Source organism: Tiliqua scincoides, chromosome 1 (assembly GCF_035046505.1).
Source record: "Tiliqua scincoides isolate rTilSci1 chromosome 1, rTilSci1.hap2, whole genome shotgun sequence".
Classification (NCBI taxonomy): Eukaryota; Metazoa; Chordata; class Lepidosauria; order Squamata; family Scincidae; genus Tiliqua; species Tiliqua scincoides.
The window spans coordinates 173,653,867-173,678,748 of NC_089821.1; the positions used below are offsets into that span (position 1 = coordinate 173,653,867).

At 42.6% G+C, this 24,882-nt stretch overlaps 1 protein-coding gene and 1 pseudogene across 1 annotated transcript in view; one reads left to right on the top strand and one right to left on the bottom strand.

The window, feature by feature from the left end:
* EYS (eyes shut homolog) overlaps positions 1 to 24,882 on the bottom strand; it is a 556,153-nt gene that overhangs the window by 478,206 nt on the left and 53,065 nt on the right. The window contains 2 exon segments of the mRNA XM_066622702.1: positions 9,678 to 9,756; positions 10,300 to 10,471. Coding sequence (XP_066478799.1) covers positions 9,678 to 9,756; positions 10,300 to 10,471 — 251 coding nt within the window.
* LOC136637341 (5S ribosomal RNA) lies at positions 3,721 to 3,837 on the top strand (annotated as a pseudogene).

Below are 24,882 nucleotides of genomic sequence, written 5' to 3' on the forward strand. Positions count from 1 at the left end.
CCAGAACTCCCTGCAGTTAACTGAAACCGCAGATATCAGGTCATGCCCCCCGCCCTTTGGAGGCAAGGCTTCCCTCGCTTCTGGTCCTCTGAGCCCAGCAGAGGCTATGCACATCCATCCATGGCCTCTGCCAGGCAGAGACTGAGCCTTAGAGGTAAAAAAAAAAGTCACTTCAGTTTTTTTCCATAAAACTGGAAGTGACATTTTTAATGCCTTATAGAGGGGGTGTGCGGGAGGGGAGTCTCAGACCTGATTCACAAATAAGTGGACTGCCTTCTTCCATATAGTCCATTCTCTCTCTCACTATTCTCTCCTGCCCCTTGCGCCAGCCTGCCTGTGCCAACACACATTTACCCTTTCTGGACACAGGTCAGGCACAAGTCCTTGCACTGGCCTAGCTTGCTCAGTGTAGCTGTGAATGTGCTTTATGGCATGTTCATGACACTCAGGAGCCAGTACAAGGGACCTGCACTGTCTCAGGGGCAAGCTAGGATTGCTCTATAAGTGACTCTTCTCCTTTCCAGTGTTTTTCTTCACAGCTTTAATAACTACTTAACAAGAAGGAGGGTGACCACCAGTCTGGGTCTGGGCTGCCCCTTCCGCTAACAGATGATCAGGACTGTGATGAGCCTCACCTACAAAAGCCAAATAATGCAAATGCTACCACTGCACCCACCATTTGGACTACCATACAGAAGGAACAGACAGACAACTACTTGCAGTGTTTTCTTCCTGCACAGATCAATGCAGCTGAATCAGGGCAATTGACGATGAAATTGCATTTACTTTGGAAAGTTAAAATTCAGGGTAAAAATGTACAAAAACAAATGGAGGGATTCTTATAAAAATGTTAACATGATAAATATCAACAAATGCTTTTTTATTATACAAGTGGATAAGCCTGTCACTTGAATGACATGCAACACTTCTGCATATTAATGTTTGTTGTGTCAAAACTAGTGGATGGAGAGCACCATTAATGTAATTGCCAAAATGAAGTTGTTGTTTTTACTCTTAAATGATACTTACATACTAAATTACGGTTTCTTTATCTATACCTAATAAAGGTTCATTCATTCATTCATTCATACTAAATGAAGTATGTTAATTGATATCGCCCCAGACTGCTGCAATAATAAACCCCAAGTTCTGAAAATGAATTTCTTTTTTTTTTGCTGGGGGGGGGGGGGGGTTTGGGATAGAAGTGTTTTGGTTATTTTTCCCAGCTCCTCCAAACCAGCGAATACCTTAAAAAAGGTAACACAACACAATAAGCAGTTTTCCATCAGATATTGCAGCTACTTTCCCAGAATGCAAAATACCTGATCTGAAGGCAATAGTGTGAACACAACACGGTGTTTGTTTGTTTGTTTTCCTATTAGCACTCCAGCTGGGATATATGGGATGGTTTATTAGGAAGCATTACATAAAGTAATTGAATTATACATCCCATAGGAAGAGTAGGATACTTTATATACTGCCCAAGAATCTGGACCTATGGTTTACAAATTAGTCTTTCACCAAATTAATTAAAATACTTAATGGGAAACACAAAGTAAATATTAAAAAAAAAAAAATCAGTTTTCTGTTTCAAATTAGTGGTGTTCTGTCCCCGTGAGCGAAAAATAGATGACTTTTCATTTTTTTCCATGCACTTGCCTGTAGCTTGTTAGCTCTTTAATCTATTTTTTGTACCTTTGTTCTCTTTTACATTCCCAACAAAACTTATGGAGAACAAATCAGTTTAAAATAATAGTTCATAGGAGAAAGCATTCAAATCACTGGGACATACAAAGTTATAAATGAAGCTGGGAATAAAAAGAGTAGAGAATTCAGTCTGTATTCCAAATGGTTGGTTATACATACCAGGAGAAGGGGAACATCTGGAAATCGCTGGTTAAGGGCCCAGTCCTATCCAACTTTCCAGCACCAGTGTAGCTGCAATGCAGCCCCGAGGTAAGGCAACAAATGTTCCCATACCTTGAAGAGGCCTCTGTGACTGCCTCCCCAACACAGGAAGCAGTGCGTACCCCACTGACACAGCAGCACTGGCACTGGAAAATTGGATAGGATTGGGCGCTAAGATTCCAAACCTAAGGGCACTTTCCACCGATGGGACTAGTATTCTGTCAGTGGAAGGCCCCTTCATTTGTACCACAGATACACTCAGCTGCCACCATGAATGGTTGGCAACCACATGTTATGTTTCATTAGAGCAACTAGCCACCTCCAGAGGAGGTACTCTGGAGGAGAGGGTGAGCAGTGGGGAGGGAGGAATAGTAACAGGGCATTTAGAAATTTTAGAAATGGGCTATGTCAGAAGGCCATATGCAAGGGAGGGCACCAGGATGAGGTCTCTTGTTATCTGGTGTGCTCCCTGGGGCATTTGGTGGGCCGCTGTGAGATACAGGAAGCTGGACTAGATGGGCCTATGGCCTGATCCAGTGGGGCTGTTCTTATGTTCTTATGTCAGGGGAGGGTGGATCCAGCAGCAGTTGGATCCACATGCTGGATGTTATGCTCCATTTTTCTGCCCAGACATCCCCTTGACTTTCCTCGACATAGTTCCAAGAAGAATCAACGGGGCAGTTAGTTCTTGAGATTTACTGGGTAATTTCAGACCTGTTGACATTTTCCACTAGCTCCTCCCCAAGCTTCTTCTTATACTTCCACTGACTTCAATGGAAGAGTACAAATTTATTTAACACTTTTCTGTTAAAATTAATAGGACTTTAAAAAGTGCTTCTCTCTTTTTAGTTGACAACATTCTGACTTATACTGTATATATCACTGGCAGAGTGTAGTTGAGGAAGAGTGGGGGGTAAAGTAGAATTCTAAGAATTCTCCTATAGCAGGAGTTGCGATATCATCAAGTGGAGCACTGTGGTGCTGCTTTTGAAACTTTTTCCAAAGAAGAGAAGCACTGGATTCAGCAGGAGACAAACTGAAACATTTGCCTAAGGACATAAGGCTGCAGTCCTATCCACATTTACCTGGGAGTAAACCTCATTGACTCTAATGGGACTTACTTCTGAGTAGACATGCATAGGATTGGGCTCTGTCATTGTGTACACACCATTCTTGGACACAATATGTAGCTCATGTTACATTAAGGCTGTACATTTGAATATATTTGTATATTCTATATAAATTTACCTTGGATTAAGTCTTACTGAGAGTAAGCCTTAAAGAGTATTTGTACACAGCCTAGCACTCTAATATACCTTTTTTATTTTTGAGACATTTTTAAATTCCATTTTTCAGTCTTTATACATGTAATTTAAATAACTGCAACCTATCCAAGAGCCTGGAGTGAAATTAACTATATTTTAGATGAAGTATAGCAATTTACAAAACAGAAATAAGCAAGAGAAAAAAAAATTGTAATGAAGAAATCTAACATTGATTTTTCTATTGTATAGTCTTAGTTGGATGTGACTATTGGAGGGCTGTCATGACGAGCACCTGCACATCAAAATTTACTACTGCACCACTGATCATTGGTGCTATTACTACCTGTAGGAAGGGATAATACCATAGCATGTGGCAGTGGTAGTAACGACCAAAGGCAAACACATATGATAGTTGTCAAGAGTTTATTACGGTATAAGCTTTGACACAATCAGTGCTACTTATATCTAGTGATACTCCGTTTCTGTAGTCATAAATCAATGATAACATTGGTTTTGGATATTGCTGGATAATCGACACCCCATGCCAGAGAACAACTGTTACCCTGTACATGCCCAATCTTGTCTGATCTTGGAAGCTAAGCAGGGTCAGGCCTGGTTAGTACTTGGATGGGAGACCGCCTGGGAATACCGGGTGCTGTAGGCTTATACCAGAGTCTTTCGAGACTGAAGGTTGCCAACCACGCCAGAGAATAACGCTATGGCTGCACTTATATGCAGGCGAGGCTATCTGGAAGCGCCCCCTACAGCACATGTGGGGAATTTTGAGGGTCGATATTGGCTTGGGATCAAAGGGGTAAGTATCCCTGAAGGGGCCTGTCACAAGGCCCGGCACCGGACTCAGGCTCTCACAGTCTCTTCCGGTTTAGTTGACCACTGGAGCAGGACCCACTGCAAACAAACTCAGCTGTTGTATTGATTTCAATAAACATGGTCCTATATTATTTTCCAACACACATGTCAAGTGTGCTTGTTGTGGGGGTGGGGTACTGCCGCAAGAGAACTATGTAATCCACTACGCTACAGAAAATGGCGGTGGCAAAGAGAAGGGATGACATACATAACTGTAGTGGGGGGGCGGGAATCAGCACTTCTCCAGCTCTAACAGAGGCAGAGTGATGGTGTTGTCAGCTGGAGTGTGCATCCATGGCTGTCATAGCACACCACGCCGCAGTTCTGCCCTTGTCCTCCTTGGTCACCCATTCTGCTCCCTCCTGGCCCACTCTACTGAAAACAAACAAACAAACAAAAAACCAGAGGGCAGGACCAGAGACCAGGAGGAGAAGAGTTGCTCTCTTCAAAAGGCATAGCACAAGTGGCTAGGAAGAGTCAGCCTGAAGAAAATTGGTGGATTTTGTGGTCTTAAAACTTTAAAATCAGAAATATTGAGGGGTGCATTTCTCTTTCCCTCTCTATCTGTCACTAGCTTTATCACTGGCTGAGGAGAAGAAAAAAAATAAACCTGGATGAATGGCTAGGTTAAAAGGAGACATGGAAATTGAATTGTTAAAACCTGATTGTTGAAGTTGATTTCATTGTGATATTTATCTTAGTAGATTTGACCAGGTAGATGGGACTCCTTAGCCTGGGAAGGAAGCTCATCTGAGAGAAGGAAAACTCTGATCCCAAACTTCCACTCCCTTGTGGCTACATCCAGTTATGGAAAAGGCTTCAGGAGTCAACCTCGAGGCAAAATCCGGAGCTGGAGTCCCTGAGGCAGTTCATGGCTGAATACAGTCACGTTCTGGCAACTCCTGCGATGCCGCTGGAACCAACCCTATTGGCTTCTGCCTTTCCATGGGACCATTTCAGCAACGTGGAGAGGGGGGATTTGCTGCATGGGTAACAGCCTATCCTCCATATCTACTTTACCCAGGCTTCACACACTGGCGAGGACACTCTGTTCCAGAACACTATTCAGAGCGCGATACCATAGTCTTCCGAGACTGAAGGATGCCAACAAATTTATCTTAGTGGGACTTGGCTGTGGGGGTATGGTGCAACTGTCAAGTTGTGGCTATGCAGTGTCACAAAGAGCTCCTGTAATAGCTCCTGCATTTTATAATGCACCACTGGCCGCAGGGCAAGAAAGGTAAGTTTTAGACTGGCCTTTAGCAGACATGGCTCAAATTCATTACTTTAACTTTTATATTAATAATGACCTTAATTTTTTGTTTAACGTACTTAATATAGAGACCACAACACAGTTAAAATTAAACACTTTGAAGGTTGCAATCCTATCCACACTTACCTGGAGCAAACCCCATAGACTATAATGGGACTTACTTCTGAGTAGATATGCATAGGATTGGGCCCCAAGTGTCATTAATTTAACCACATATTTCTATATTTCCCCATTGAAATCAAAGCACTTAATGTTGACTGAATTATGCCCTGATGGTTTCAAACATAACGGTTTCAAATTAGCGACACTAACTTGTTTTACAGTGCAAGTTACTCTACATATGAAAACTCTTTCTGCTTTGGAAAATCCATCCCACAATCTAACACCCTGAATTTGGGAAACAACACAAGCATAAAACAATTCTGCTAATAGTATAGAAGGAATCCGCATCTGATCCTTAATGAATTAAGTTACAAGGTCTGCAGAAAATTTAATGCCTCTTTCGGAACAAATGAGAATGGGAAATCAAATAAGTCAGGCTCCCTAAAGAAAAGTCACAAACATTAACTGAAGATAATTACAAAGCAACACATTTTCAAAGAGCAACAAAATATCAGAGTAGGTGGACTTGTGCAGAAGATTCCCATGTCGGGGATTAGAAGCAGAGATTCAGCATTCCTGAATCCATCAGTCTAGAGCAGCCATTTTCAATCACTGTGCCGTGGCACACTAGTGTGCCGTGAGTGGTCCACAGGTGTGCCACAGGAATTTGGGGGAAGATCATTTATTAGTAGGGCCAATGGGGATGTGAGCCCCCCACTGGCAGCATGGTGTGCCTTGTCAATTGTCAAAAACCTGATGGTGTGCCTTGACAATTTTAGTGCCTTGTCAGTGTGCCACGAGATGAAAAAGGTTGAAAATTGCTGGTCTAGATAAGTAGAACGCATGCCACTACCTGAACTTGTATTCTCTGATTATACTCTGAAAAAGGCAGAGATGGTACCCACGGAGACCGACACATAGGGGTTGTCACAGAAAAACAAAGTATGGCTGCTCTTCATTAGCTAGTACTGGCAGAACATATGTTCCATCAGCAAGGAAGCCAAATAGGATTGGGCTGCAAATGAGTCACTAACCCCAACATGTTTGAGCATGGACCCGGGGGTGGATCAACTGGATCCCCATAGATCAAGACTGCCTAATCCAGATTGTCCCCTGCACATTGTATTAGCCAAAGGGAAGAAAAAGCAACAATTGGCACCAATGTGAGCTTTATTCCCTCAGCATATACCACAAATATAGGTCAATCTGTTTCTATTTTGGAGTGTAGGGTTAAATGAAGTCCAGTAACAACTATCTACTTTTGCAAATCATCTATGTGTTGAACTTGTCTTACAGCCTGCATGGTATCAGGTATACAATGAACTACTACGGTTAATGAGTTCATATTACGGTCTACTGACAAACCAACTAAGCATCAACAGAAATGAGAAAGTTCAAAAAGACAAAAATATTCAGGTTCCTGGAGTGCTGACTATAGGCAGTAAACAGAGTTTGAGTAAAATTCCTAAGGCCAATCAAATTACTGAAATACTTAATTCTGTAAGCGTTATGACATTCTAGCAGACAATTATAATAAAATGCTTCCTGGCACAAATGTGTTACATATCCAGTCAATTAAGGCTTTAATAAGAAAACAAAAACAATCTGAAGAAGGCTGCAGGAGGCCAGTAATTGAGTCCCCTTTCACTTCTGTTCAACATTCTATTGACAAGCAAACAAGATACAGGTGTGCCCCGGTATCTGCAGGGGTTCCGTTCCAGAACCCCCCATGGTTAACTGAATCTGTGGATACCAGGGAACCCTCCGGAGGCGACCCTCACCTTTGTAGGGTCCTCTGAGCCAGATACAGGGGAATGGCAGTGATGCATGCCAGATACAGAGGAGTGGCAGCAAGATTCAAGTATGTGGTGTGTTCCCTGGCATCTGGTGGGCTACTGTGAGATATAGGAAGCTGGTCTAGATGGGCTCTGGGTCTAATTTAGCACAGCCCTTCTTATGTTCTTATGAGCCCTACAGTAAATATAAAAACATTATTTTCAGTTTCTCTGTGAAACCAGAAGTGATGTTTTTAATGCCTTATAATGCCTTTTAATGCCTTATATCCTGAAGTAGCATTTTTTTTTTAACTGTTGGGCTCAGACGACCTTCCAGAGGGAGCACACATGGGGGGGGGGGGGGCTGCTGACCTGATCTGCAGATAAGTGAATCAGAGGATACAGGAATCGTGGGTATGGGGGCCCCCTGTAATTAAGTTACTTTATGTATCTTTTCCTTGAAATAGTGAAGTTACTGGTCTTATAATGCTTTAGGCTGCAAACATAAACATGTTTACCTGGGAGAAACAACGCAATCCTATGCATGTCTACTGAGAAGTAAGCTCCACTGTGTTCAGTAGGGCTTACTCCCAGGAAAGTGCGTAAAGGATTGCAGCCTGAAGTTTTAATATATTGAGTGGGGCTTATTTCTGAATAGGCATGTATAAGATTGTACATAGCTTGCGTATTGTAAGGCTGCAAGCTCCACCGCACTTACCTAGGAATAAACCCCACTGAATACAGTCAAATGTACTTTTGAATAAACATGCTTAGGATAATATTGCTAGACAGTGTTTCTCTTAATAAGATGTGCTTAAGTGTTCAGTCCGAACCGACTTTCCTGCACTGATGTAGCCAATTCCAACAGGGTGTGCTGCATTCTGTGACAGGGGGACAGTCATGGAGGCCTCCTCAAAGTAAGGAAACATTTGCTTGCTTACCTCAGGGCTGCATTGTGGCCACATCAGTGCTGCAAAATTGGATAGCATTGGGCCCAAAGTCACATAAATTGAGATGTCAGAAACAGAAAGACAGCTGCAACTCTGTGGACACCTTTCTGGGTGTAAGCCTCTTTGAACTGAATGAATCTTGTTTCAGAGAGAATATGTACAGGAGGGGGTGGCAAATGGCTTACTACATGCTGGTCAGGAATCGCAGCTAATATAACAAGTTCTACACAAATGCTCATGTAGAAAGAACAAAGTGATTCTAATAAACATAATGAAGACACGGCTCAATGCTTCAGAGCCTAGTTTTTACTTAAATAATATTTTGCAGGTATCCCACTACAGCCTGGGTAGCGTGCTTTTCTTGCCATCTTTGGACAAATCAAGTCGGTCAGGTTATTATTTTTCTTCTTCACTATGCGGCCATAACTGGCAGGTAAGGTGCAGATTAGGCTAGTGATAGTGTGTATCTTGGGGAAGTGGAGTGGGAAAAGGGGGGAGGGAAGAACTGGTTCCAAGAGGCTGTTTGTCTTGGGGATACTGGGTGGGAATCCCTTGTCCACGGATTGCAAATTCAACCTTAAAGGCTACTCATTTTGTGGGGCAGGGTGCAATCCAAATCCCCTTGAGGGAATGGCAGTGAAGAGCTTGTTAGCTTTGTCTCTGGCTTTGCATGAACAGAGAGCTAACAAGTTGGTTCATGGAAAGCTGAAGGCAGCTGAGTCACACTGAGTTAGCAGAATTACACTGCACCTGTGCCTGCTACACCCTAGTTAACTGAGCAGACTCTGATTGGGTGCTCAGACTACTTAAGCCTCAGTCTGCAGCTCCACCAGCGCAGTAGGTGTAAACTGTGATACTGCTGCCGGAGACTTTGACGATCGGATAACTGTGTGTGTATATGCTGTAAATGATCTTGGACTGGCTGACTGACTGTGATTTGTGGATACTGACTTGGATAAGGTAATGCTGGACTGCTGTACTCTACGTGTATGACCTGGACTGTTTTTTGACTACTCTGTGTATGCAACTCCTTGCTCTAATATGCAACAGCTAATTCAAAGACTCTGCTGTATCTGCTGGTTTCTTGCACCCTGCTCTGCACTGGAACACACCCAAGGTTCCTTCCAACCCTTAACGGAGCTGTGATGGTCAAGGGTGATCATCAGCTTAGAGCTAGGTGGGCTGAGTGGAGGAATCCTGCCAACTGCATAGAAAAACAGTGGATGAAAATATCCACATGGAATTGCAGGCAACCATAAAAACAACATGGAAACAGCAAAACCGTGTGCTACAATTAATGCTTGCTCCAGCTCTCAATTAGTATGTGGTCCCCAAAATCCTGCTAGGAATTGTGGGGGTTAGTAGGCCAGAAGTACCAGGCTTGAATTTTGGTCCTGATATGATTTCCACCCTTCCATCCAATTCATTACAGTTTATAAAAACCAGATCCCACAGTCTCTTCCTCCATAGAACTATAGTGTGGAAAATAAGGCTATCATGTGTACAAATACCCTCTGCTTCAACAAAGACCTACATCAATGTCGATTTCACATCTCAAGTTGGTCCACCCGGCCTCACAGTTGCATTGATATCCATCAACAAGGTCAATGCATCTGAAAAAAAGAACACTTGTTTTATACACCATCCAAAGTACTTGTACATTCATGATGCACCACCAGTCATATTGTTCTGTTCTGCCCGAACATAAATCTCAGGCTAATCCCTACTATACTCCATTAATCCTAAAATAAATTGTCCTTATAACTTCATCATATATGGTTTAAGTCCCTTCTTGAAGTCTTTTCAATGTTTACACATATGACTATATGCTGCAAAGCAAGCAGCCCTCTTTCAACCTGCTGATATGCAAAGGCTGAAGAGTTACTTGTAAGTATATTAAAGTCTAATTAATTCACAGTTATTGGAAATTACTTTGTGTTACTGCACTCAAATGAAAGAAGAAATGAGATAATGTACCACTATATTGCATTAGCTTAAACTGGCAACATCTGTCATCCTTTAACTGTGCCCGTACATTTACTTTATGGAAAAGCATAATTAGAAATATCTTCCGCAACCTTCTCCCACATTAAATCTTCAATGTTGCTGGATGTTCTTTCTTAGAGGTAATAATAGTAAAAAATAAAAATAGCCACCTTCCGTGAAGACAAGGCGCTGACAAGCATTCGTCAGCATTTGTTTCACAGTTTGTTCCAATAAAACCACTTCGGCAGTAGCACTTAAAGTAGTTGATGTCATCAACACAGCTTCCATTGTTGAGACATGGTGCTGAGATACATTCATCTATATCCACTTCACAGAGATGGCCTGAAGAAATTTTTTAAAAAAGTACAGTTAATAGGACAATTAAAAGCCTAAATACATTAAATATTGTTTTTTAAAAATCCTTGATCTCTTTGCTTTTCTTGGTTCTCCATGATATATAACCCTGTTTATCGACACAACCTATGTGTAAGGTCTGTGGGATTGGAGGCATCAGTCCTGCTACAAGTCACATTACTGGCTTGGGTTGTGCTCTCCTGGCAGGCGGCCAGCATCACGTACGTTAGCATACACATGTGTCATGCATCATGCATCTAAATAAAAAAAGGAAAAAGTTTCACAGGCAACACCAGTCACATAGATTTCAATATTATGTACTCTCAGGCATGTGTGTATAAGATTGCAGCCAACTCCCTTTCACTACTATCACCCCCACAGGCCAGCATAGGAAGATATCCATATATATAATCATATTCCAGCAGGAGGCTTTCGTGATCTGGTGTTGTAAAGAAGAGGTGATAAAATGTGTTGGTATACAGACAAAGCAGTAGAGCTCTACAATATCTCCCTTTGAGCTTCTACTTCGCCTGCATACACTCCAAAGACTTTCTTTTGAAGTAATTCTTTTCCTTACATCAGAGAGCTGAAAATCCTTCTATAGTGTCAAGCTTGCAGGGGATGGGACTTCAAAAGAAGAGTCATTCCATATCAGTGGTCTTTGGCTACCTCACTGCATGTGAACTCCAAATTTGAGAAAAACTATTTCAACTTAGTTCTAAGGCTAATATTTTGGTGAAAATAACACACTCCCTCCACATGTACAGGGTTTTAGGGGAACAATCAACTGTCCACCTTGTATCAATTGTTACATAACACTAACATATAGTCTTCAGAGAGGCTACACCTCTGCACCAACCTGTAACAAATGGTTTAAGAATTGTGACCTTGATCTCTTAAATCATCATCATTGTATCCATACTAATAGCAAACCTCGCCACTTGACTATCTAATCAGTTTGGAATCAAAAGGGGATCACCTAAAATAAGGTAGTGGTTTCTATAAAAGATGCGCAGGATGTTTGTGTGTAGAAACTCAAATCCTTTGTAATGAAAGGAAGAAGAAAATGAACAAAACCGAGCAGCCTGTGAGCTTCCAGGGCCTATAGAATGTTGAGAGCACAGAGATGAGAAAACATTAGCGTAAACACTTCTCAGTGTTTGGGGAGAAAATGTCCCATAATGAATGCTGAAGACATTTCAACAACAAAAAAAATCCAATCACAAGTGCACTGAAATTTTGATTTCTTCATTGTTTTCTATGGCATCTCTCTCTCTCTTTCCCTCTCTCTCCAGGGTCTAAAGCAGAGTCTACAAGAACCAGAAATGAGCAATTGAGCCATGGAAAAGGGAAATAGAAAGGGAAAATATATGTGCCTGACCATCAAATAATTCACAGAATCTTAGAAGTGTGGCTATGTAGCGTAAGATGAAAACACACTTTTCTCCATGTTATAACGCCTCCCATCCCTACAGTACCACTGGTACTTGGTGGAATACAGTGGATACCATTGGGAACAGTTCATCACAAATGCCCATCGGTGACCACCAGTCAATTCACTGTTCTCCTTACCTGGCAAAAGGGGATAGAGTAGGCACGAGTTGTTCTATAAATACCTTCTGAGGCTGACTCTGGGTAGCAGGCTCAGGGGGATTGTTTAATTTTACTTGTTATCACTTATCTCTGTCTTATATTTGACTGGAATTGAGAAATGAGCTGGGAATTCCTAGATGCCCTCATTCTTCAAACAGAGCCAATGCACCTTGGTTTTCCAAGGAGTTTCAGGCAATGAAGAGTTTGGGATTGCAGCTAGAGTGACACTGCAGGAAACTCATAGTTTTGGGATTATTTTTATGACAACATTCTTTTGATTTTGTTACAAGATACAATTTGTATTTTTTAGTGCTGCAAGCACACTGGGAGGCTCTTCATAGGTAGAAAGATGTAATATAAACCCCCAGATAAATAGATAAAATAATTAAGTAAAACATGAATATATCCTGTTAGATCCATGAACACATTTCAAGTTATTTTAACATTTGGACTCTCAGAGACACTAGTTCTTCCATTCTCATTAGTTGAGCTAATGGAGCATTTCAAGTACAAGACAGAGGTCTGCACAGTGAGACTTGGAGGTCCTGAGTTCAAATCTAATCATTTATTCTTGCTAATAATAATATTTGTAGAATCATTAATCACAATCACAAACTCAGTCCTGGCTTGCATTATCCTGCTACTTGAATCCAGAATGTTCTTAGCCCCTTTTTGCCTGGCCCACAGGTGTACACATGTGGTCTCGTTGTGTATATGCAACGTTCGGCAGAAATGACTTAAAGAAAAAAATGCCAGTTCTTAACTGGACGTCTATGTAGCACTCTACAATTAAGGGTGCAATCCAGAAAATGAGTTGGACAGGCACAAGTCCCTTGCGCCAGCTCAGGAGAGTCACAAACATGCCATAAAGCACGTTTGTGCCTCCTCAGGAGTAAGCTGGGAGAAAGCCTGACACAAGCCTCCATGCCAGCTTCCTCGACGAGTCTTGTGTTGGCCTGGTTGGGCTGACGCATGGCTCTGGGGTGGGCGGGGAGGAGGCAGGAGGCAGGTGTTCCTGGACGGGGGGGAGGGCAGGCAGTGGGCAGCCCTGGGGCGGGTGGGTGGGGAGTGGGAGGCAGGACTGGGATCCAGGACTTACGCTGGACACATAAGCTTCGAGTTTCCAGGGGAGCTCGAAGCAGCTCATAAGCTGTATAAGCTTCAGATACATAAGCTTTCAGCTTCCAGGGGAGCTCAAAGCAGCTTCAAGCTGCTCTGCTCTCCTTGGACTTGCACCACCTCAGGAGGTGGTGCAAGTCCAAGGAGACCCATAGGGGCCAGCGTTCCTTACCTGGAGGCAAGGGGAAAACTTTCCCCTTCTGGCTGAGCCGCTTTGGGTCCCTATCCTGCGCTGGATGCCTCTTGGCTTGCCTGTTTCAGTGCAGGATAAGATTGCACCCTAAATTGGGTAGGAAAAACTATTTCACCATAATGAAATGTGCAAAAGTTGGGGAGGATCCCACAAAACCAGGAAGCACAAAAGCAGAAGAACAGCAGGACAAGTGTTGTCTAAAATAGGCAGGTAAAATAGGCAGGTCAAGGAAATTATTGTATAAAAGGAATATGAATTACGATTCATTGAGTGAAAACAGCCAAGCCCAATCTGACTGTACAAGCAGCCACTAAGCATAGTGATTGGTGAACTCCCTTAAGTTTGATTCAGAAATGGATCACAGAGTGTTCCCCGATAATTCTCATAAAATTAAGGAATTTTTTATGCCCCAAGAGTCCTAAATGGACTCATTATGTTGATTGAACTATATTAGGGTGACTTACCATTTTATTTGTTTTTTTATTCAAGTCCTATTGGACACAGCTGTCCATTATATTTGGTAGGCCTTTGTAGCTGAGCCAAAATAGTAGTTGCCTGACAGCCAAGGAAGATAAGAGATGACCAAACCAGAGGAAGTCAGGTCACATAGTTCACAGCAATCAACAAGAATTTCCCAGAGAATAAAGGGTTAATGTTTAAAAGCAGCTGACTTTGGGCATGTAGTATCCATGAGCAGAACCTCATTTTACATTCTGAGATGAATGTAGTGCACAAATGATGTTCAGTTCATAACATACTTGAGCACAGTGAGCTGGGTAAATTCAGATTTCATACCTGATAGTTACTAACGTAGGTTGCACATTCACATCTTCACTTACAATAACCGATATCTATACCTTATGGCCCAATTCTGTTGGGTCATTATGCTGTCAGAATGCATGTTCCGGTGGTGTAATGCACTTACTGGTTGTTGCTAACATGACAGTGCCGGAGAGCATGGCCTGGCTGCCGCTGCCAGTAGCAAGTGGCTGGGACCGCGCAATGTTGGACTGGGGATGCCTGCAGCCTGAGGTAAGGCTGCGCAGGGGGTGGGATGAAGGCAGGGAGGGGTGGGATGGGGCAGGGGGGGCAGCAGAATGAGGATGCAGCTGGGGTGGGGAGAAGGACAGATTACGCCCAAGAAGGGGGCAGGTTTTGTAGCAGCAGTGCCTGCCAAATTCAGACCCCCTTCTTGGGCCTGATTCACCTTCACCAGTCCATATGGACATGCACCAGCAATATCTCTGGTGCAGGTCAGAGTACACCTGGCAGCCATGCATGGACTTGATCCTGAACCCAAGAAGGCCTCCCAAGGCTGAAACTCTCCGCAGGATACAGTGGACACCATTTTTGGTACCACTGCATCGTCATGCAGGGAGTCAGATAGGCTTGCTCTGTTAAGCCTCTAACTATTCTTGAAATTTGTTTCCTCGATTTATTTATCAAAACTATTTTTAGCCCACCTTTATGGCACTGAACTGCTCACAATAGATCCCAATAACCTCAACGCAACAATATATACCGCAAGAAGTTTATTTTATTTATTTTAAGGGGCTTTAGGTAATTTTTCCGTTGCAATATGACTACAACAACAATAGTTAAAATAACCGGAACAACAAAATTAGGCAAATGGATGGGCAGCCCAATCCTGAGCTGCCTGCAGTGCCCAGGCTCGGCGGCTCCGAGGAGGGCTGCCGCCAAATCCTGTGCCTCCTGCGCTACCACGGGAGGCACCTCAGGAGAAGGGGATGTTTGTCCGCTTCCCCCAAATAAGGTAAGCAGCCCCGCAATGGGGCTACTCTCTTTAGCGCCGCTAAAATAAAGGTGCTTGTGTAGGGTGCACAGCCCTGCACGAGCGCCCTGGATCCTGCGGAGCAGATCTGTTCCTAAGGAACAGATTCATAGGAGTGCAACTGTTTAAGCACCAGCAGAATATGTTTCTGGCAGTCAGTCCCAATGATTTGCCTATAAGCTGTATTCAGAACTAACTGCAATTTCTGAAAGGGATAGCCCCATATAAACACACTTTGATAGTTGGTCCTAGAGGTTTGCAGAGCAGAGTGTTCATTAGAGGCTTATAGTTACTTTTCCTATCACAGTTTTCCTGGGAGGTCTTCACTTAGATGCATCCAAACCTGATGTTCCTAATTATCTGCATATTGTTAACTGCTGGTTTGGAAATTACTGATGTTCAATAATATTCAGGGGCACAAAAGGCCATGGCAGAAATCCTGCACACAAGCTGTTTAATTCTCATCAACCTCAATGAGACTTAAACTGCTTAAATGTATGTGGGATTGCAGCCTATACAAACCCTTAAATTCAAAACATGACTGAATATCAGAGAATGGTGTAACTAAATTCAGGTAGCAGCTTCCTCTTTCCCCAAGATAACTGCTATTCAGTGATTAGATATGGTTTCCTGAGAGTATGCCAGGAGATAAGGAATAGATCACCTTGTGTTTCTATCTAAAATGGATTCTTCCATTTGAAGGGCCCAGTGGTGGAGAATCATAACTTAATAAACGAATAACGGTCTCTGCTTAAACAAACCACAAAAACAACCCAATTTGATACTGGCTGTTACACTTCTGCAGATCAGCTGCCGTTTCACTTCATTGTTCTCTGGCAACCAAGCTCCAGGGCATACATCCAACCAACTTGTGAGCAGGCAATGTTCCATCTGAACAGATTGGCAATGGTACTAGGTACTGATGATTATGCATTGGGTGTGGGAACTGAGAATATTGGCTTTAACAACAAAAAAAAAATCAGGAGAGCATTCTCCACTGAACTGACAACATGGCTAGATAAATATACTAGCATAGTAACTTCTAAAAGTTTTCAGCAGGCAACTTCTAGAAGTTACTCTATATATTAAGGAACTTACAAAAAAACAAACACATTTTGTCCACCTGTGAAACTGGGTTTGAAACCTGGCCCCCTAACAGCTGGCCTGAACATTCAAAAGAATGACATGGGTACAGTTAGAAGTTTCCTGGGAGTATACTCTTTCAGAACACAGGAAGAAAAAAATAATAATAAAGTGATGTGAAGAAAAGCAGACCACACTCCTTAACGGCCATGTAATCTATTGCTCTCAGGATGATCAAGTAGCCATAAACCCCTATGGTCACTTGGCACCCGCAGGTCTATCCAAGACCAGTTGCCGAATAGCTCTTAGACCGCAGAGCTTCCAATCCTGGTAGCCAGGCCAAATTTGGGGAACCCTCCCCTGAGTCATACCCCAGCCCTCCAGGGTACACCCCAGGCACACTGGATTGTCTCCCACAACCAGTCCCTGTAACTTCTCCAATCCCAATAATCCAATCAGTTGTAATAAGTAGGATTTATTGAATAAATGTTTAAAGCATAGTTATACAGACAGCACTGCATCAGTCAAAAGTTTAGGAATTTAGAGAAGAGCACACTGATACAATACAACACCCAGCACTAATAAAACAATAACAACTAACTCCTAACTCTAACTATCACTCACCAAAGTCACAAACCTAAGTTTCCAAAGTCCAATCTGACCCATCTTGCTGCAGACAAGTTGGGTCGCTCTTGCCAGAGTGGTCAAGGGTCTCAGGCCCCCTCAGCCAGAGACAAAGCTAGAACAAAAGAAATTCTTCTCGCTCACCTTTATAGGTCTCCTGACCCATCCACCAATCAGAACTCGGTTCTAGGGATGGACGTGCCACAAGCCTTTTTACTCATGGTGGAATCCCACCTCCCAACCTGAGACGTTCACAGCTGAACCCTGTTGTTAATCAAGTTGGCCTTGAAGCCCACTTGGTAGCTTGGTACAATATCAGAGGGCCCTGTGAAGCAGCCTCCTCCACAGTTCTCCCAGGCCTGGTATGCACTAATTAAAGTTGGTTACAGCTGGGGCCCTGCACTTGGGCCTAACAGCATAGCTACGAGCAGAAACTCTCTTTATTCAGATGTTACCTGGTCCTTGATTTCCCTTTTTTGTCACAAGTGATTTAATGCAAAGCTTCCTGCAGGTACAAAAGTAGCACATCCAGGAGAAGGCTAACTGCCCAATCCTATGCATGTCTACTCAGAAGTAAGTCCCATTGCGTTTGATTACATTTACTCCCAGGAAAGTGTGGATAGGATTGGACAGGAAGTTAGAACCTGTCTCCTTGAGAGACTTGTTTTCCACAGGCAGAGACAGGCCATTATGCACTTGCCTGCATTTGAAAGAGTAGAATTCCAGGACGGCTATACAGTGTGATAGTCCTGGAGCAAATTAACCCTGTGATACTCATAGATCAAGTTCTGAATAAAGGACATTCACTACTAATACATCTGTTTTTGCTCCTTTACATTACAAATGTTTGTGATACTAGACAAGTAATCTTGCTACACTTGCACCAAGAAGGTCACAGAAATGTCAATTTTGCTTGTGATCTCCATTCTAATAATCTACAAGTACATAATCCTTAACAGTTCCAGTAAACATTTTATATTTTGGAAAATGAAAACAATTTAAATAAATTATTTCTCAAGTAATTCCTTTCACCGATTTTGCTAAATTAACATGCAATCTTACAGTGCTATCTTAAGTATGAGAAAAATTGACAAAATTGTGAAGGTTTATATACTATGGTAATTCTAAAGAAAATACTGGGAAAGGGACTGTTCTGAAATCTCTACAGTCAACTCACATCTTAAAAAAATGCAGCGGATCAATTTTATTCCAGAAGTGCATTCATAGGTTCTGCAGACAAATATCATCTGAGCAGAGCTGGGATGGAGTTCCATCTGTACCAGAATCTGGGCTATAACCATGGTATTTATGAAGCAGGCAAACATTCTTTGGTTTCCAGTAGGTTCTGAGTCTGCCTGGTTTGGATGGAGGGTAGAGAGGGAAATGTGTTTTTTGTCTAACCTTCCCTGTCTTGGGAAATGTGAACCAGGGGTGTAGCACAACATCCTAAGCTGCACTGCATCAATGCCACACATCTTGAGGGTCTCCGTACTAGTGAAGGACCAATTTTTGCCCTACCCCTTGCTGGATGGAATTGGAGACTGGGATGTAGAGTGGATTCTGAATTCCATGAATAAAGATCTCAGATTTAATGAAAGGAAACTAAAAATGCTGGCCCTTCACTGCCTCAGAGGGTCATCAAGATGGAAGGCACAGCAGACCCCACCTTGCACCCCAAAGATCTTCAGTCCAGATATGGTGAGGTTTTCCATTACAGCACATCTCTACAGAAACAAAGAGTTAATATGAATAGTGCCCTCTCATTGGATCTTTATGCAGTGATGCTTAGATATGTCATGCTTTGCAGTTCTTTGCAGAGTGAGTTGTGGAAGCCACTTAAACTTCCATAATGCTTCCTGGAGTTTTGTCCAGATGCAGATGTTGCCCATCCCCTAAACATTATTCTCAAGGGCATATGCATTTGGATGCACATCTAAACATGCATCCCCATTCTCCCCCAATTTGTCAACTGAGTACCACGGGATCAGAGTGTAGCACTGTCATAAGAACATAAGAAGAGCCCTGCCAGATCAGGCCAAAGGCCCATCCAGTCCAGCTTCCTGTATCCCACAGCAGCCCACCATGTGCCGCCGGGGAGCACATAAGACAACAAGACACAACCTGTGTCCTGATGTCCTCCCCTGCATCTGGCATGCTGAAGTAGCCTACTTCTAAAATCAAGAGCTTGCACATATCTACCCTGACTTGAAACCCGTGATGGACTTTTCCTCCAGAAATTTGTCTAATGCCCTCTTAAAAGCATCTAGGCAAGATGCCATCACCATTTCCTGTGGCAGGGATTTCCACAGTCTAATTGCACGCTGGGTAAAGAAATATTTTATTTTGTCTGTCCTAACTCTCCTAACACTCAATTTTAGTGGATGTTCTGGTGTCAACCCTGTTGCCTCAACAGTGAACACACATTCCCTCTTCTCCTGCTGATGCTTACCCTTCTTGCAAAGAATTTTGAACCCTTTCACAAAGGATGCCAAAAAGAGAGGGATGTTTTGTAGAAGGCAAAAATATCCATTAAATGTACTCTGCCTTTTCGGTCAGCACAGGAATGTCTTAATAAGTGATATTAGAAACAGTCCTAAAAGCACATAACAACAACAACAGAGGATACAAATTTGAACCATTCAGTTTTTCTTCTTTGTACAGATGCTAAAAAATATCAAAATCTGAAAATAAATGGAATGTGACCTGCTACTTACAATTTGTGCTTAATTTGTCTTTTAATTTCTTCCTTCCTTTGTTTTCATGCACACCCCACCTTACAGAGAATGTTCAACGTGGCTGACATCTATCAGATTAAGGGCGCTATAGCTGATGTAGCTCGGAAGCATCAAATATAAAACTGGTCCAGTAGATGGAAAGTCAATCTAGTCATCAGCAGAAACTTGCAGACAGCATGCTGCCTCAGTCCCCACATTGCAATGTCAATGAGTGCCACTATCATACATGCAAAGGGAAACAAACACTCTTGCTAAATTATGGTTCAGGGCCTTAGTTGCCTGCTTAATAGCAAAAACTGAGAACGTGGCCTGGATAGTTACATCCCTGGTCTGCAAACGTGCCACATTTGATAAGACCACTGCTGCTCACCTGCTTTCAAAATGTAGGCCTGCAAGTATTTCAGTTCTGAGCTACCTCTGGTGCTTAAATCTCTTTCCTTGTAAGGCCCTTATTCTTCAATGTCTAGAAGAAACCTCCTAGGGGAGCTTTGGAGGCCACAATCAATACTGTCACTAAGTTGTCACAAATGCCTGAAGTAAATTTGTGTTGGAGGGAGAATGGCCAGCTTTAAGAAAAGCAGGGGAAAACTGAAGTGGTGTTGATGTGAAGGGAAAAACACTTTGACAACATAGTTAAGATACTGATCTAACACATTTGGCCTCTGGTCATTTGAGAAACTCTGAATTTACAGGGTTGCTATTAATCCTGAACTCTGAAGTACCTAGACTAACAAGAAATGCCTTCTATTAAATGTACCGCACCAGAAAACTAAACCACTTACGTAGGATAACATTCTAGCCATTGTGAAATGTGCATTTATAACAAGTGGGGGAGGCTCCTGTGAGAATAAATGAAAGAAACACACATAAACTCTAAGAAGTGCAGGATGTGAAGCAGCAAAGCAATCATATGCCTGTCCAGAACTCTTCATTACCCTATGCATTTATCAACAATGGTATTATCTATTCTACATTATTTATATTACTAAATCATTTTTGGCTCAATCCCATGGGCTGTTTATGACAGAGGATTGTCCCACTATCGCGACAGGCCCTGAGACAGCCGGAAAAGGGCACCGCCACTGGACCAGCCTGAGACACCACTGTAAAGCACCAGTAGCCAGTAGAACCCTGGACGGCTAGGAGGAGGATATGGGGAGGGGGTGGATCCTGGTAGCAGTGTCTTGTACCAGGATCCTATCCCCTCTCCTTTGCCATGTCTTTCCTCTATTTCTTCACAGACCTAGGCCATTTCCATAGTTGCCCTGGGTTTGAGGAGACTCATAGGCCATCAGGAGGCCTATGTAGACATAAGGAAAAGTATGTTCCCTTATCTCTTGCAGACCTCTTGATTGCCTCTCCCTCTACCATACTGCATGTATCGCATGTATCTCCATGGTGCAGCTGCATGCTTCTGTGTGGCAGAGGATCAGACTGAGCTGTGACAGACAAAGGTGGCAGGGGATTTCCCTGTTGGGTGACAGAGCCTTTTTAGTGCCGGTGCTGAGACTTTTCTACCTTCTCCCTTTCTTTACAGCCTGCTACAACTGTTGGAATTTGGACGCAATGCTGCCTGCAGGACTCTGGAGGGAAGTGTACTGTCCAGTCACCTGAGACAATTTGCCTATTCCTCTATGGTTCTTGCAGGAGGTGTGGTCCTTAACACGATTTCCTTCTAACACTCTCTCTTCTCTCCAGACCATTAAAGGAGAAGGATGTGCTCTGCCAGGGCACCATGTCCAGCAGGCACATCCTCATCAGACTTTCACACAAAGGGAACAGCAGTGTTGTTCTCTGTTCCAAAGGAGTAGGGCCTCTGATCACAATCAGAATATGCATGTTTACAGCTAAGGATTTCTTATGAAACCCTAACCAAACTTCCCCTCCTTCATTGATAGCAACTAGCCAAGACTGCACATGGCACAAGATAGCAGCGAGTAGAGGAGAAACAGTGAAAATCAGGGGCCCCCTTGTACAAGCAGGTGTCTTCACTCAAGCAAGAGTACCTTAGGATTCAAGCAACTACTAAACACAACCTATTATAAGATTTTGAAAACAATAAAAATTTCACAATAGAAATTGTGCACACATTACAAAATTACAATCTGATCATTAAAACTTCATAATAAAAAGACAATGAAAAGTCAAGAGAGTTTAAATAAGAGAAAAAGGTCACCTGACTTCTGAAATTACTACAGATGTGCACCACTTAACGACAGGGGTACATTCTCTTATCCCTGTTGTTAAGTGATTAGGTCATTACGTGAACATTCAGCCCAATCTAGTCCCTTTGTTGTATACACTCCCTACCAGACAGTAGCTGGCTGCACAGACTACTGGAGATAGTTTGCCTCTTCTATGTATTAAGAGCCTCATTGTTGTGTAAACACTCTGCTGCAGGCTATTAGAGTCCTGACTACCTCATTAAGAGCATTAAGAGCATTTTTGTTGTGTGTTGACCACATATATATATGTGGTCATATATGTGGTCCGTCATGAATTGGAAGGTCATTAAGTGGCACATGCCTGTATAGGATTCATCTCTTACTAGAGATAATGCTCTGTTACCACTTTGATAGGTATCAGTCTGGAATTGCCCATAATGTGAAGTTTTAAGGCCTTTTTTCGACTTCCTCCAACATTTTGCTGCATTTAAACACAATGAATCTTTTTTTTTTTTTGCTAAGCAGTCTCCGATCTTCCCCCCCTTTCACCCCCAGATGTGTGATATACTTTCTGATTGATCCTTCTGAGGTTTGCTTTACGCCTTACGTACTTTCTACTGTACATAATTTCCCCAGTATGAAGCCTTTCAATGTAGGGTGAAAATCATGGTGTAAGACACAAGTAGAGCCAAATCAGGTGGGTGGAAGCATTATGCTTTCCTATGACCCAGGGAGCAACATGCTGAAGGCTGCAATCACACCGCACCAGATAATATGTGAAGCAGCCCTTAGATATGCCTGTAGACTGAATTAGGCATTGATGTGAATAATATCCATAAAACATTTGACAGAGATTTAAAAAACAAAAAGCTTAGGACTAGTTAGCTTCTGAGGTATTTAGCTTTAATAACACACATGGCGAGAAGCCCTTCCTATTGTCAACCTAGCAAACAAAACGAACGAGTTTTTTTTCATGGTATTGCGGCGCTTGAAACTGAGGAAAGTAGTAGCATCAACTGATTACAATGCCATTAGGTCTGCAATGCTCATTAAAGTGAGCACTGGAAGAAATAATCCCAGCATCAGGGTGTGTGATTCAGTTAGAATGAAAAATGCTCGGAGAGACATTTAATTGGAATTGGTTCATTGTATGGAAACTTCTGCAAGAAGAAGCACACACTTAGCATCACATCGGAGAGAAAGAAAACAACAGGAATACATTCAAGTCCAAACACAGCCAGGAAAACAGAAGAAAGTCTTAGGATTTATTCAGGGATGAAAGATACCCTAAATAAATAGCCAGCAATATACAATATTATTGTGTGACTCATTACTGCTGTGGAGTTAAGAGTAAACATGATGCAACATCCGGCTGAGAAAAGTTTCAAGTGCTTTCGAAAATGCATGGTGAGAAGTAGTTTAATGAGGGACAGAGAAACTGGCCACACCTGGAATATTGCATTCAGTTCCGGTCACCACATCTTAAAAAAGACATAGTGGAACTAGAAAAGGTCCAGAACAGAGTAACCAAAATGATTATTGGTATGGGGTACCTCCCTTATGAGGAAAGGCTACAGCATTTGAGACTGTTCAGTCTAGAAAAGAGGCGCCTGAGGGGGGACATGATTGAGACATAAAACATTATGCAGGGGATGGATAAAGGGATGCTCTTTTCCCTCTCACATAACACCAGAACCAGGGGACATCCACTAAAATTGAGTGTTGGGAGCGTTAGAACAGACAAAAGAAAATGTTTCTTTACCCAGTATTTAATGAGTCTGTGGAACTCCTTACCACAGGACGTGATGATGGCGTCTGGCCTAGTTGCCTTTAAAGGGGGATTGGGCAGATTTCTGGAGGAAAATTCCATCACAGGTTACAAGCCATGATAGGTATGTACAGTCTGAGATTAGCTGGTCACTCCTCATGACAGTCAAGCATTTTTTTCTGTCTTCCAAACTGGATGGCAGTTTTTACACCTACCCCGGACTGGTGTGCTCAGTAGGTTTCATGCATTAAAAATTGGTTGCTTGTGTAATCAAGTGGCCCAAGTTAAACCCAAGTGCAGTCTGGTGTCTTTGTTAGGGGGTGCAAGCATAAATAGAATACCAGATGCAGGGGAATGGCTGTGAGATGCAAGTATCTTGTGGTCTTGTGTGCTCCCTGACGCACCTGGTGGGCCGTTATGAGATACAGGAAGCTAGACTAGATGGGCCCTGGGCCTGATCCAGTAAGGTTCTTCCTATGATTTTAAGAAGACTACAGAAAATAAAAGGACAATATTTTACAGTGCTTTCACATACCTCTCCCAAAACACACCAGCATAGTCTCCAATAAACGGACCAGGTGTCTGTAATAAAATAGGGCCATAATTTATAAAATAAGTGATAGAGTTAATTCAGTAATTACTGCAGTGGGCCCTAACTTATATTAACATATTTTGCTATAAGTTTTCCATATTCACAATTCCTCAGAGCTACCATAAATTCATCAAAAGATGTACATCTTACTGAATAGAGCTGGGGAAGGATGTCATCATTGGCCAAAAACAAAAAACATACAAAGCTCTTTGTAAATGAAAGGTGATATATAAGCCTGAATTCCTGAATAAGGTTGGGTGGATAGTCAAAAGTCCTTGCTATCCATCCTGCCCTAACTTCCTTAGCTACAGTATCTTGTACTTCATTTTGTTCTCCATCACTTTCACCCATTTAAGGCTCAAGTCAGCTCCCTCTGTTGAAAACCTTCCTATACATAAACTGCTCCCCCTTTATTGCCCCAACCACATAGCTAAAACCTCAAGCCTGATTAGTCTGGGTCTCTGTTCTAGTACCTGAAGGGTCAGTGGGACCTCCTCTATTTTTGGGCCCATTTAACTGGAGTTACTGGCCTATGCCTGGCACAGGAGGCACTCAGAAGCCTGAAGTCACATGCTACTCAAGTGTGTAGGTAGGAGCACTGGTGGTGGGAGAACCTCCTCCCTTTATTAAATGCCCAACAGACAAGCTGCAGCTGAACCCACTGCCCTGCCATGCGCCCACATTCATTGAGTGAATGCTCATTTGCCCATTGTCAGAGTGATCACCCTGGATTGA